We start from the raw sequence: 15212 nt of genomic DNA on the forward strand, positions 1-15212 counted from the left end.
AGATAAGCCTAGAAACCTAGAGTAGGGAGTGGAAAGTATATTATCCTGTATTACTTTTCTTTCCTTCTCTCTCTCTCTCTCTCTCTCTCTCTCTCTCTCTCTCTCTCTCTCTCTCTTTTCCTTTGTTTCTTTCTCTCTGAAATAAGGTACCATGTAAACCTGCCTGGCTTCCAGCTTGCTCTGTAGCTAAGGATGACTTGAACTCCTGGTTCTCCTGATTCTACTTCCCAAGTACTTGGATTGCAGGTGTATATCATTAGCATGCTTTATTGGGTTCAAGGGATAAAACCCAGGGCGCTGTGTGTGTGAGGCAAGTACTCTACCAACTGAGCCACATTGCCAGCCCTCCAAGTGCATTCTCGAATACTAGCTGTCACTTAGGAGAGTTACGTAATCATTTTTATGTCTCAGTTTTGTCACCTATAAAATGGGGGGTTGTGTTAAATAGTACCCGAATCTTAGGATTCCTGTGGGGATTGTGAGACAAGGTGCAGTGGGGCTGGAGGGTAACCGGTGTCCCTTCTGTGGAAGGGATGAAGGTTGGAAACATAATGTCAGTATCATACCCAGCCTTCAATCAGGACTCATACATACTGGTGATTAGTGTTAACTTGCTGTTGCTGTTCAGGCTGAGATGGGACGTCATGAGAAAGGGCAGAGAGAAGGCTGAGGAAGGATTCTCACACGGCAGTATCAGCCATGTGGATAAAATGTGTGTTTTGCAAACACCGGAAGAGTCTCCCTTTTCCCAATTCCTTTCACCCCCCTACCCCAGAAAAATGCCATGTGTGTTTGCAAAGACACATAATTTAGGACTGACTTTAGTGGAAAAAAACCCCCGGTATCAATGCATAGCAATATGGAGGAACCCCCAGTGCTGAGATTAAAGGCACAGGTCATAGCACCCGGCTTTACCCTGTGATAATCAGGCAGGTTTCTTGCATCACACAAAGGCCAAACATGTACTGCAAGAGCAAGGTAGCTTGCTGCAAGTCCTCTGGAGCTGGGGAGAGTTGCTGAAAGGAACACATAGCAACAAACACACATGGAACAGAGCAGTGGCTCTCATGGGGATGAGGTAGCAAGAGGCTCCCTGCAAAGGTGGATGCAGAAGGAAGGGCATGATCCTGGGGTCGGAATGATGGTGGGATGGTGCAGAGCCTTCCACACCTCTGGGTGTCCCAAGCAAGCCTCTAGTGAATGCCGGATGGATGGATCAGGTGCCTAGGAAGATGGGTGAGTGACCTGATTCCCCCAAGTCCCTTCTGACATCAGAGTCACTCCCCCCTCAGTCCACAGATGCTCAGTGCAGTGTCCTAAGTCCTCTGGGGCCGGGATGCCATTCCCATCCATTAGGTGCCTCTTTCTTTCTCTGCATCCTTTTACTGCATGGCTGTGGTGTGTGACTGAGAGCTGCAGGTGCACAAAGACTCAGGGACTGCATCGCCATCTCAGGGTAGGGCTGGAGGCCCTGGAGAGGAGCGTTGCCTTGAGTTGTGCTTATATTTAAGAGAAGGAGACAGAATAGCAAGGAGTGAAGGGAGATACTATAGCATCATCAGGGCATAAAGGTTTTGCACACAACACACAGGGAATAAATTTAGGGAACGATGTGTGACTGATGGGTTAGGGAGTCCTGCCCCCCTGCAAGCAACTTCCTCATCTTTTCTTTTTTACCTGCAACGTGAAAGAGCTCCTTCACATGTGGCCTTAGTCAGGATGACCCAGGGCATTGCTACCCCTACATTCTATCTTTGTTAGCCTCTGGGTCATGAGAGGGCTGGCAGAGAGTCTCAGTCCCCAGACCTCAGAAATGACATCTCCAGCAAGGCTCTTGGCACCTGCCGTGCAGCAGAAGTTTGAGAAGCTTCAACTTAAAGGCTTCTGTGTGCAATTCAGTCTCTGGTTCCATCACGGGAGAGCCTGACTCCGTAGTCTGGTGGGGAATCTGTATTTTACTTTTAAAATGTTGCTACTTGGTGGCACTAGGGACTCTGTTCAACACTTTATCCACTGAGCCACTTCCCACCCTCAAATATTTAAAATTTAAAACTACCTTTATGTTTGATTGACATATGCAAAGCTGCACACACATGTACATGACCTGAAGGGTTTGGAGATCTGAGTGTACCTGTGACATTATCAATACCCCAAGTACTTGTGACATTATCAATACCCCAAGTCTCCCCATCACTGCCAGCATTAGCTATTTCCCTCTTCACGCATTATTTTTTTTTTAGTAATAAGAATTCTTTAAGTAAGCTCAAACCTCTCAAGGTCTTGGGAATCTGTCTTTTTAACAAACCTTTCTCAGCTAGTTTTGAGAGGTCCGTTTTGAGATCTGCTCAGAGCTAACGCTGCTTCAGACTCCTCAGCGTGGAGGGACAGTGTGACCCTGTGCAGTAAACGGGTGGGAGCTCTGAGGATGCAGCTCAAGAGGTTGGGCACCGCGTCCTGTGGGTTTCCTTCATACCCAAGGCAAGAGGGAGAGTGAACCGCTGGGATTCACAACTGTCAACAGCACCCGTTAAGACCTGTAAACTCATTTAGTAACAGATCCTACAGAACAGGCCGGATTCAAAGGCTAAGAGTGGTAATCTAATTGTGCTGAATTAGCTTCAGACAATATCAACTTCAGAAAACCACAAAGGGATCTTTAGACACCATTTCAAAAGCTTTGGTGCCGCAGGCACCCCTCTTAAGGGCTCACATTCCAGAGCATGGACTGTGTGGCTAAGCCCCCTCTCCTAGCCTCCAGCCAAGGTTCCCTTCTAACTGTTTTCTCAATGAAGTTGCGGGCACCCTGTGGTGTCTTTGGTTGTGTGTGTGGCTTAACAGGGAAAGGGTTTGTGGGAGACAGCTGGAGTTCAGGGCAGAGAGGCTGTTAAGTGCCAGGAACAATAATGGTGCCTGTGGCTTTATTTGTGGATTGGTAAATTTTCTGCTATGCCCTTTTGGTGCATTCTGAAGCCTGTTTTCTTCCTTAAATGCAGGTTTTTATATAACTAAGGTGGCTTCCTTTTAATAATCCTTTGCCACATTGTGCGTGTAGGTTCATTGCCCAATTTAGTTATTACCTGATCTATTTTGAAGAATGAGAAAAAAATACCACTAAGTATGAGCTCTTGGTCTTATTTAGACCCTCACAATCTCAGGGGGCAACTTAGGAGTCAGGACAAGAGGAGGTCTAAGCATTGTCAGGGTTGTCTCTGACCTGCATTTCATTTATTCTTTTGCAAGAAATCACTCACAAATTCATAATTTATAGAAGTGTGAATTTCTATATCCCCCCCCCGACGGGTAGACTCTAGTCCCCTTTCCTGACCTCCATAACCATTGTGGTAGCTCCTGCACCACTCAGCAGAGATTCCAGAAAGTTCTTAGTTCCCTTGAGCCAGAATTTCTGTGTGCATTAAAAAGAAATCTATGCTCTTGCAGCTGCATAGGCTAAATCAAATCTAATGTTTCCCAACATGGAGGCCATGGGTACATCAGAGATACATGCAATCTTAAGGAAGACTTGGAACCTATATAAAATGTTTCAGAGACTATAGCCAGTTTTGAATTTACCTCTGCCCAGATCGGATGGGCTGACTAGGAAACACCAGGGGTCCTTAGCAGTGTGTCATCTTAGATCAACTCAGTGAGAGACATTGCTTATGCTGTGAGAGTCAGTTTCTGACCGTTGTGTTTTCCCTTGGCTATGACAATGGGTAAATAAGTCAAGGATGAGTTCAGTAAACAACTAAAAAAATTAGGCTTTACGTTGGGGGTGGGGTGGGCAGATAAATGTTAAACAGTCACTGCAAGAAAGAAGATAATCTGACTTTCTCAAATCATTTTTCAGATAAGGCAGTGGTGGAGCCTCTTCTCACTCTCAACATTTCTTGGCCTAGGAAGGTAAGACATTTATCGTCTTTGTCATTCACCATGTCCATCTTAGGAGAACTGTTCACAGAGGGAAGTAGCTGGCTGAGGTCCCCAGTTCTTTCTGAGTTTTGAGACTGAGAGTAGCAGGCAACAGCCATCATTATTATTATTATTATTATTATTACTACTACTACTATTATTATTATTATTTTGGTAATTGTGATATGCTGCAACGACTTTAACCCTAACTGTACTATTATGGGGAAAGATTGGAAGAAGGTCATGGCAAACAGGAACATCTAAAAGTTTCTGAGAGTGTGACTGGTGGCATCCTTTCATTTTACAGGTGAGCAAAGTGAGACTCAGAAGGGCCACAGAGTCTTCTCAAGGTCACGCTGAAAACAGTTAAATTCCTGATCCCAAGTCTGCTGCTGCTGAGGCTGTACTATCTAAAGCACACTTAAAACCTTACAGAAGAACCTTCAAGCCCAGCTTACAGGAGACAGTACCATCCATCTTAGAAATCATAGTGGCTTCTGCCAGCCGATGAAGGAAATAGTGTTAATGGCGCCCCATCAGGGTGGTGCTGTCACAGGCTCCGTACACAGAGCGCTTGGAGGTAATCACTGCAGACCCTTTGCTGTAGGAGAAAAGGTCCTTCTCTGCAGGGATGGCATGTGTCCCTGCAGAGTAGCTGGTTTTGAATGGGACACACAATCACATGATTAGTTAGTACCTGGTGAAGGTTTGAAGGCAGGGTAGTCACTGGGGCCAGTTCATCCAGAACCTTTGTGAAAACGGAGCCCCGTCTTTGATAATGGGTTACTCAGAGGCTGAAGGGAACTTACAAGCGTTAGGTTTAGCCATCTGAGTTGAAAATAGAGCCTCCTTACGACTGTGTCGCAGGATGAGAGCAGAGTTGACTCTGGAAGTCAGAACCCATAGACCATAGCTGTTTCACTCTCCCTTGCTCCATTTAACGTCAGTCTTTCATAAGACCATCCCTAAGATACATTTCCCACATGTCCCTGGTGGGTCTTCCCAATTTCTCAAGTATACAGATGTTATGTGCAGACTTATAATTCCACGTACTGGCCTTGTTCAAACTGCTGGTTGGGAATGAACATACGACATTTCTTTCCCATCGCCCCTAAGCCTCCAGAGGGCAGGTGGACTAATTGACAGTTTGGCTGTCCCTGAGGCAGACTTGCCCCAAAGGCTTATTATCTTAGGAAAGAGTCCTTGGGCCATTTCAGAAACTTCTAGATGCGTTCTGCAGTACCCCAAAATATAGTGGGAAGGACTCGGAGAGAACATAGACGTTACCAGGGAGAAAGATCAAGGTGGTTGTCTGCCCTTCTTGGTAAGCTTGGGAACATTTCCAAGAGGGCATATCTCAGGAAAATAGTCATCTATCTTCCATAGTGATAGAGACATTAAACAATGTATTTACCATGTTCTTTCTCATCCTAGAATTAACACCCTTATTTTGAGGTTTTGATCAGCTTTCTTGGCAAGTGACTGACACACAGGGTCTCAGCACAAGGCATCATCTGTCGGGATGGGAAGTGGAAGTGGCACATAAGGAAAACGTGGTGATCTGCTGGGAGAGTCACCCATGATTTGGTTCATGCCTTCCTGTGTTGATCCCTTGCTGAAGCTCAAACTAGAGCCTCTCCTATTTCAGAGGGACATGCTGGGTATTCTGCCAGGGGCTGTGTTACCTCAAGCAAACTGGACTTTTTCATTATTATGATTAGTGCATCAGAACCCGCTGATTAAAATTTATTTATTTCTATTGTCATTCAAAACTTGGAAAAATCCCATCCCTTCACACTGTGTACCCTGGGGGTAATTTGCAGTGTCCGGAGACAGTTTTGATTGTTGTGATCAGAGAGAAAAATGCTACTGGCACCAGACAGACTGCTACAATGCGCAGGGCAGACGTCATGACAAAGAATTACAAAGATCAAAATGCCGAAAGTGCAGGGGCTGAGGAACATTGTTATAGATCATGTCTGTCTGAGTTATTGAGAAGGCAAGGGACTGTTGGGGTTATACTAGTCTCATCCTTGCTATAAGCCTCTGTCAGGGCTCCAGGAATCAAAGCCATGATCCCTTTGGTTTAATGGTGGGTTGGAAAGGGAATGTGTTTGCAGTATTAAGTAATTAATCAAAAACTGAATATTAGTTTTAGCCCCTGTAGATATAAGGCCCTGACCTCCGAGTGACACGAGATTTATGTTATTGGATCACAGGGGTGTTACATATTAAATTTAAAATGTTAGGCTGTTTAACCTGAATGCAGGAACTTCAGCAAAATTGCTTCCACATATTTGCGGGGACACGGCTAATGAACACTGCATTGATGCTGTCTCCTAGGACCCCAGCTGCCTTTCCAAGGCCTCCATCCACTTCCTGCATTGGTAGCACGTGGGGCTCCCCCACCACTCACTTCAGCTGTTTTTGTTTGTTTTGCTGTTGATGTTGTTGCTTTGCTGGTTGCTCACAGATGCGATGCAGCACCTTTGGTAGCTCCCTGGCGGCCCCCATGTTTTTTTGAAATCTCAAACAGGTGAGTGACAAGCCACATTTGATCTAAGAAGGGCCTGGTCCCTGGGAATATACACACTGGTTCACTCTAACTCCAAGCCTGTCCCTTGGTGGGAGGGAGTAGTTATTCTCATGTAACCTGCAAGGGAGATGCTGGCCTCTGTTTACCCTCAATTCTAAGGCTTTCTTATGTCTCACCTAAAATGTAAAAGATGAAAGGATTAGAGATGCAAGTGCCATTTGAACAAGGACATCTTCCATGGTTAACTCCCTTTTGACCCCCTTTGCTTCATCTCTCTGGGAAACTGCAAAGGGTCTGAACATTAACTCCTGAAGTGAAGCAGCTGTTCTCTGGCTTCGATAGTGCCGCCACCGCCGCCGCCACCGCCGCTGCCACCGCAGCAGCAGCAGCAGCATGATCCGATCTCTCTAGTCATGCCTCTCGTTTCTTCATAAGCACAGTGAGTTCTCCATCATGCCCGTTGCTGCTTATATGTACCTTCACCCATAGAGGGGAAGGGAGGCTCTCTGCTGGGCCACCACCAGTTCATTTGAAGAATTAACACAGCGGAGCCTCACCCTTATCTGAGCGATTACAATGCAGACCTTTTAGACCGATTTTTCCTTTTTTGGGAAAGCTCATGTCTGGGAGAGGAAAATCAAGGTCTGCATCAAGAAAAAAAAAAAGGAATGGGGTGTGTAGAGGACAAGACTCTTCTAGTCCTCCCTCCTTATCCATCTCACGAAGTAAGTAAATCTCACAAGGCCTTGGGATGTTGGACTTAAAAAAATATTTGACTATTTACAGTCTAAGCTGTGGTTGGGACAGTGAGATGCTAAAGAATTATTTTAAGAGGGTATTAAAAGCTTTAGCAGTGGGTAACCCTGGGAAGATGAACCTTCATCATCTCTAGAGGAAAAAAAAAAAAAAACCACCAAGAGAGGCTCAGTTTCAGAAACTGTCACTTGGGAGAGAAGGCCTCATCTGTACCACCAACCAATGGATCAGTCAAACCAGCAACTCTTTGCAGTGCAATAAAACCCCCGATTACATTCTGTTTTACGATCGGAGAAGATCTTATTTGGTGGTCGTTTAGTTTTTAGAGCAAGCAGAGTGGGTTTTTTTTTCAAATGCCTATTAACTCACCACAGTGGTAAAACATGAGAAGCAGACGCGCTAGAATGAGGAAGATTAACGATCTCTGCAGAGCTGGAAAGAATATTTCTCAATTCATATAGATGGAATTTATCATCATCTCCTCTGAAGACAGCATGATTTGCCCACTTACAAAGGGCCTATCTGTTTCAATACTTCCTAAAGATGTAATTTTTCACTTTTCACTTGGACTAACACAAGAATGCCAAGCCTGTAAGCAGAGAATTAGAAGTCAGTGGGTGGGCGTGGGGAGTCTAGTTATGGCAGCAGGGATAGGCATCCATTCATAAATAAGAACTGCCCTTTGGAGTAGCGGAGGGTCTGTGGTAACAGAGTTTGGAAAGAAGTGTGTATCAGGGAGGATGGAGTCAAAGTTTTAAAAGGAAAATATTTTCTAGCATCTATTATTAAATAGGCCTGATCTGCACTTAAGTTAGGGCTTTGTAAGATGAGGTCATAACTGCGTTATTTCCCAGCTCCAAACTGCAGAAACCCCTGATCCCGAAGAAAAACAACAAAAAGAGAGACAGAATGCTCTGTTTTGTGCCCAGCCAGTCCAACTGCAACCTTCCGCGTCACCGCTAGTTGTCACTTCGCTCCCAGACGGGAGACCCGGGGTTTCCAGCACTGCGGTTTGAGAGAATGCGGTCCCAATTAAACTAAAAAACTCGCAAAGCTTCCCCCTAAGTCCTCAGTCGAGTGAAGGGTAACGAGCAGAGGGGCTAGGGGGCTGGGAGCCCAATTTTGCGGGGAGTGCAGTAAGCAGACAAACCGCAAAGAGCAGGCAAACCGCTGCCGCTGCCGGAGCAGCCACTGTCTGGGACCTACACGCACCAGCCAGACACCCTGCGGGTGGGGGGGGGGGAGGGAGGAGAGGAATGGAAGGGCCTTCAGCACACAGCACCCCCTCCCCAGTTGATGAGACCGTGGCAGAGTCAGCTTGTCTACTCCTCCTGAACCCCTATTGCACCATAAGGATAGTGGTCAGTATAGAAAATCTCGTACCTGAAGAATACAATGGTCTCCCAAAGGTAGAATCGCAGAGTATTGAAGCTGTACATCTTCCAGATTCTTGTGCTGTAAAGTCCACGAGTTATGGGGGTGCAAAACTGTTTTCGATGGGCACTTACGAAGCCAGAGAGCGCCACTGGGGGTAGAAATCCAGATGTTTAAGGGGGCAGGGAGTAGAGGGACGAGATGTCAGAGCCGGGGGAGAATTGCAGCCAGGCAGCTAAGGTACCGCGGACAGCGGTAGTCGTGCAGGTTCAGCACCACGGAGAGCGTCCAGCCCGGCGGCGGGCGGGAAGAGCGCGGCTGAAGCTCAACTCGCTGGAGGCTCCCTGCGGCGCTGGGAGGCACGTTTCGGGGTGGGTATATTTTCTTCTTTTCTTTTCTTTCTTTCTTTAGTCTTCTTCTTCTTCTTCTTTTTTTTTTTACCCTTGTTTTCCTGTCGAGATGGCCAGATCCATGAAAGGAAGAAATCCGTGGGGATCAGAGCCCTGGCCTCAGACCCTTAGACCCGGCTGGCATCTTCTTTCTGGCCCTGGGCTGGCCCGAGGGGTTTTAGGGGTTGGGGGGGTGGAGCAGGTGACGGTGCTGGCTTCAGTTAGATGTCGGAGAGTGTGCCAGGCTGGCGCATCGCGACCGAGTCCCGGAATCTCGTTCCCTTGCCTCCGTTCCTGTCTGCTGTCGCCTTGCAGTCCGTGCTCTCTGGTCCCCGCCGAGTAAGTTGGGATCGCTGCAGGAAAGGTGTCCCATTGCTTGGCGCTGCAGGAGCAGGAGAGCCCACCACAACTTTCAGGGGCTGCTGGGGTCCATGGCTTGCCAGCAGGGCTCAAGAAACCAAGCTATCACAGGCATCTCCAATTTCTAAGCTCGCCCATCTTCTTCTGGCCAGACTCCTTCAGATCTTCAGACTTTCTTACTGCATTAATTTAACAAACTGGCGGCTAGAGGATGGTGGGGGCGAGGACCGATGGGAGGGGGTGGAGAGGGGAAAATGGGGGGAAAAACTCCTTAGAAGCTTCAAACCCTCCCACTCGGGGTGTTCATTGGCCCGCAGCTGCGAAAACCATATCTTCTCTCCAGGTTCGGCCAATTGCACGTTTAGGCTCTGGCTTGAGTTTAACCCTTGGAGTGCTGGCCAAGACCAGCCTCATGCACTTCCCAGGCCTCAGGGTCTTTGCAGGTCTTCTCCAGAGAGGTCATGGAATTTATCTTTTAAGTCTTTCAAAATCCTTACTATGATTAAAAAAAAATAGCTGTATGTAAGTAAAACACCATGAGCCTTAGTCCTGATGTGCTCAGGCAGACTCAGTTTATCATTTTTCATTAATTCATTTATTCATTTTACATCCCAGTTGCAGCCCCCTCTTCCTCCTCTCCTCCAAGTCTCACTCTCACAGCCCCCCCCCCCCCAGAGAAGGGAATGCCCCTTGTGGGTAGCAGCCCGTCCTGCCCTATCAAGTCACAGCAGAACATCCTCTCCTATGGAGGCCAGGCCAGGCAGCCCAGTTAGGGGAAGGCAGGGAACAGAGTCAGAGAGGCCCCTGCTGCTCCAGTTGTTCAGGGATCCACATGGAGACCAAGCTGCACATCTGCTACCTATGTGTAGAGGGCCCAGGACCAGCCCATGCCTGCTCTGTGATTGGTGGTTCGGTCTCTGCGAGCCTCCAGGGGCCCAGGTTAGTTGACTCTCTAGGTTTTCTTGTGGTGTCCTTGACTCCTCCAGCTCCCTCGAAATTTCCCCGTAGTCTTCCACAAGCCTCTCCAAGCTCTGCCTAATGTTTGTCTGCACCTGTTTCCATTTTTAAACGGGTCAATGGAACAAGATCCCCCACTTTCGTTAAAGTACTGAAGGTATAATATTTGAGAAAAAAGGTCTCGTGGATAGACTAAGTCTTTTTCCATGATCACTGTGGTAGGGAAATTCAGGAATTTTTTCTCTTTAGTTTCTAGGGTTAAAGGGGAGCTGACCTGCCTGAATTCTTTTGAAAGAGGTAGAAGATACACTCTTCCATCTGAACAGAGGACATTTGATTCACATTACACCAGGCTGGGAAAACTGAGCTCCAAATGAATGGAGGAACCAAGGAGTGCATGCATGCATCTTGTTCCTACGGCACTCCCTCCCCAATTCTTCTTCACCCGCCTTGTTCTCTACCTTATCTGACTTTCAGAAATGAGATATACATTTCACAGTTGAGCCCATCTGGAGAGGTTGAGTTAATCAGATTTTTCTCCCAGCTAGGGGACTTTAGTGGATTAATAGCCTCTGCAGGATTTTTTCTGGCCCGCTGGAACTCACTGGGGATTCTGGGGGGCTCTCCCTTCCAATGCTGCCTAGGGAAGAGAGTCTTTCTATTTACCCAGCATATTCAGGAATTCCTTACTTGGGGCAATGGTTCTCTGTTCTCTGCAAGCTCAGGTTTTTTTCCAAGCAAAGCTGCCTTTCCCAGCTCAGGATGAGACTAGCAGAACTTCACTCTCTCGTACTGCAGAAGCAGGTGCCAGAAGGACTCTTTCATGGCTTTCTTACACCAGGGAGATCTCCCACACCCCCTCTCTGTCTGTCTGTCTGTCTGTCTGTCTGATTATGTTGTCTTGTCTGGCATAGAACTTAGAATTGGAACTAGATATGTAGACCAAGCTGGCCTTAAACTCACAGAAATCTGCCTGATTCTGCCCTCTGAGTGCTGGGACTAAAAACCATGCACTACCATGCCTAACCTAATGAGTGTGTATACTCCCATGTGTCTAATTTATTTTTGATTTGTCTCCTACATTAATTCTGAAGTGAACTGGGAAAAGTTTATTTGTATTATTATATTTCTGTTTGCAATTGGTTTCTGTCCACATATATTTATGGTATTCATATATGCATGTTTATGTCACATATATGTATCAATATGTGTCAATGTGTGTGGTGCCCCAGAGACATTAAAACAAGTAATAAGTCAGCAACTGTATTCTTGCTTCATCTGGCTAGGAAACCTTGCATAGTTGGATATGAATACAATGTCTAGCATTTTCTGTTACTCTTTCCATTATGGAAGTGTATGTGTGTGTGTTTGTGTGTGTGTGTGTGTGTTGCTGATGGTGACTGTGAATATTTCCCACCCTGTGGCCTATGCAAGAAAAGAGAGTGACTATGGCACAAAAGAGAGGCAGTTGTGTTCTGTTTGCTATGAGGCAACACTCTCATTCAGTCCACACACGGATTGGCTAAGTCTCAGGCATGGGATAAATGGTGTGTCTGAACTCCTGGGATATGCAGCTGCTTCTGAGACTAGTGAGAAAAGCCAGGTAACTAAGGGTCTGCGTAGCTTATTACCTTTTTTCAAAGAACCAACTCTTTGGTTGATTTTATGTATTATTATTATTATTAGATTAATTTATTATATGTAAGTACACCGTAGCTGTCTTCAGACACTCTAGAAGAGAGCGTCACAGATGGTTATGAGCCACCATGTGGTTGCTGGGATTTGAACTCTGGACCTTGGGAAGAGCAGTCGGGTGCTCTTACCCACTGAGCCATCTCACCAGCCCGTATTATTATTTTTTATACTCATTTTCATTCATTTCTTCCCAAACATCAACTGCTGTGATGAGATGAAAATAATAATTTCAGTGTAGCCGAGGAAACAATCGGCAGAGGTAACAGAGAATCTATAGAACGGTAGAAAATCTTTACCATCTAGACTCCGGACAAGAGGCTACTATCCAGAATTTACAAAGAATTGCAGAAAATAAGTCCCAAGGAAATAAAACTACCAAACAACAGATAAATGAATAATTGACTAGGCAGTCTTCAAAAGAACAAAAAACAAAACAAAACAACCCCCCCCCACACAAATAGTCAATAACGGTTTTAAGAGTATTGAGTAGCCCTAACTATAAGGGGAAGGGAAATTAAAACCACTTTGGTATACTCACCACAGTCAGAATGGCTATCATCAACAAATCTGACAAGAAATGTTGGAAAGGAGAGAAAAGAACCCTTATTCACTCTTGTTGGGGACGTGAATTAATACAGCTATTGTGGAAATTATTTTACAGATTTCTCAAAAATTAAAAATAGAACTATCACATGACTCACCTATTTCGCTCTTGGACATATATCCAGATAATTTTATACTCTGTCATAAAGACATCTGTATCCCATGTTTATTGATTGTTGATTTACTATAGCAAAGAATTGGAATCAACCTAGCTACCAATCAACAAATGAATGGATAATGAAAATTATATATATATTTATATATTATATTTATAATATATAAAATGTGTGTATAAAATATATATATACATATATATATACACACACACACATATATATATATATATAATGTATATTTTGAAAGTTGTTTACTGACTTTCATGTGGGAGCTATACTATGTATGTACCCCCACACATGCACCTCTCCCACACAAAATAAAAGAATAAAATTGTAATACAATTTAAAAAAAAGAAGAGGGCTGGCAAAATGGCTCAGCGGGTTAAGAGCACTGATTGCTCTTCTGAAAGTCCTGAGTTCAAATCCCAGCAACCACATGCTGGCTCACAACCACTCATAATGAGATCTAACACCCTCTTCTGGTGTGTCTGAAGTCAGCTACAGAGAACTTATGTATAATAATAAATAAATCTTTGGGCCAGAGCTAGCAGGGACTGAGCGAGCAGGGCATACAGGAGCGAGCAGAGGTCCTAAAAATTCAATTCTCAAAAACCACATGAAGGCTCACAACCATCTGTACAGCTGCAGTGTACTCACATACATAAAATAAATAAATAAATAAATCTTAAAAAAGAAAAAAGGTAAGGGGTACAGAGAGACATGGATTTAGAAAGTACAATACTAAGCAAAGTTACACACTTTTAAGAAAAAAATCTGTTCCTTATCATATGCAGAATTTAGCCAATAATATATGTGCGTATGTAAATAAATATCTGTGTCAGTGCAGTAGAACATGTGGGAGAGAGAGTAAGAATGGCCTAATCTAAGGGGATGAAGAATAACCTGATGAATGTAGGTAATGGGCATGAGTTATGAAAGAGAATATAAAGTTAATTGTTTATTTAGCTCTAACTGTGTGGAGAATTTTGTTTTGTTTTCGGTGGTAGATCAGTGCCTAAAATATACTTGATACTGAAAGGATGAAAATTGAATATAAAGCTTCAGAGTTTTCCATTTCAATTGCTAATTCTAACTATATATAAGTTCATAAAGTTTATAGACTTTGGTTTGTGATATTTTTATTTATTTTCATTTTTAAAAATAATAAAGTTTATAAAACTAAACACAGTGAAAGACTAATGAGTTGTAACTTTACACTTTAAAACAGATTTATTTTTATTTTCAATTATGTGTCTGTGTGTGGGTATGTGCACTTGAATGCAGGTGCTTATGGACATTAGAAGAGGATATCAGATTCCCCAGATCTGGAGTTGTAGACAGTTGTGAGCCACCCACCTACGGTAGAAGATGGGAACTGAATTCAGGTCCTCTGGTTAGTTAAGCAAGTGCTCTTAACTGCTGAGCCAGCTCCCCAGCTCCAGCTTCACACGTTTTAACCGCACACCCAAATGTTTCTCATTTGTCAATATCTTTCTGTTCTTTTGTAGTTCACTCATGAAGACAAACAACCATGGGTTTGGTCATGGATTTATGTCTTTATTTTAACTATGGATAAATAACTAAACTTCTTTAGGCTTATGCCAAAGGAGGGTTGTAAGATCCACTTTCTACACCTCTGGGAATTGCATAGAAGTAATGGTCGTTACTCTTATCTTTCTGCAACTCACTCTCCTGTAAGGCCAAAGTCTGCATAGGATGGAGTGTGTTGACTTCGGCGAGTGGTCCATTTCTGCCCATAGCTATACTGCAGAACTTACTCGTAGACATAATTGTAATACTTAACTTGCCCCTTACAGACACCAGGAGCCAGATTAGAAACTTACTCAGTATGAGTAAATTTTGACACGCAGTGATATTTAATTTGTCATGAGAAATGATTGATTAACATGTTCCAGACAGGAAGTCACTCAAGGCATTGAGGAAACAGAGATCTCTGTTCTAGCATAGTGCATCTTCTGGTGGAGGGAAATAGATGGTGGGTGGGCTGAGCAGTCAGAAGAAAGCTGGGCTAGTGAGATGGATCAGCAGGTGGGGGTGTTTGCTAATAGACCTGAAAATCTAAGTTCAATCCCCAGACCAGCAGGGAGAGAGAGAGAGAGAGAGAGAGAGAGAGAGAGAGAGAGAGAGCTGAATTCTGAAAGCTGTCATCTGACCACCCCAAAGTTGTTCACTGGCCACCAAGTATGAGCTAGATGCCACATGTGTACTTCCTCAAATGCACCTCTCCCAATACAAAGTAAAAGAATAACAATGTAATACAGTTTTAAAAGAAGAAAGTTAAGGGGTACATAGTGACATGGAGATATGCCTTTATATGGGTGGCCAGATCAGGGGATGCTCTGAAAGAAACAGCTGTTGAAAGGAATGGTGATTGAGACCAAGGAGGGTTTCCTAGGCAAGGGCAAAATCTTCAGGAAGACGGAGGGAGAGGGAGATATTGGATAGTACAGGCCCTTGGTATAGTATGCCTGAAGGGAAGAGAGGTAGAGAGGCAGA

General features: G+C 44.6%; 1 protein-coding gene across 3 annotated transcripts in view; it reads right to left on the minus strand.

Annotated features, from left to right (window-relative positions):
* The window catches only part of Glra1 (glycine receptor alpha 1), a 99539-nt gene extending 89973 nt beyond the window's left edge, over positions 1-9566 (minus strand). For 2 of the 3 annotated variants that reach the window (XM_021212236.1, XM_021212235.1), the window contains exon 1: positions 8585-9566. In XM_021212236.1, the coding sequence (XP_021067895.1) occupies positions 8585-8640 (56 nt within the window). In that variant the 5' untranslated portion in view covers positions 8641-9566. The remainder of the gene's footprint in view (positions 1-8584) is intronic. The other variant, XM_021212237.1, reaches the window with a different exon arrangement.
* Positions 9567-15212: the final 5646 nt, after the last annotated feature.

The sequence above is a fragment of the Mus pahari genome, chromosome 14, assembly GCF_900095145.1.
Source record: "Mus pahari chromosome 14, PAHARI_EIJ_v1.1, whole genome shotgun sequence".
NCBI classification, from domain to species: domain Eukaryota; kingdom Metazoa; phylum Chordata; class Mammalia; order Rodentia; family Muridae; genus Mus; species Mus pahari.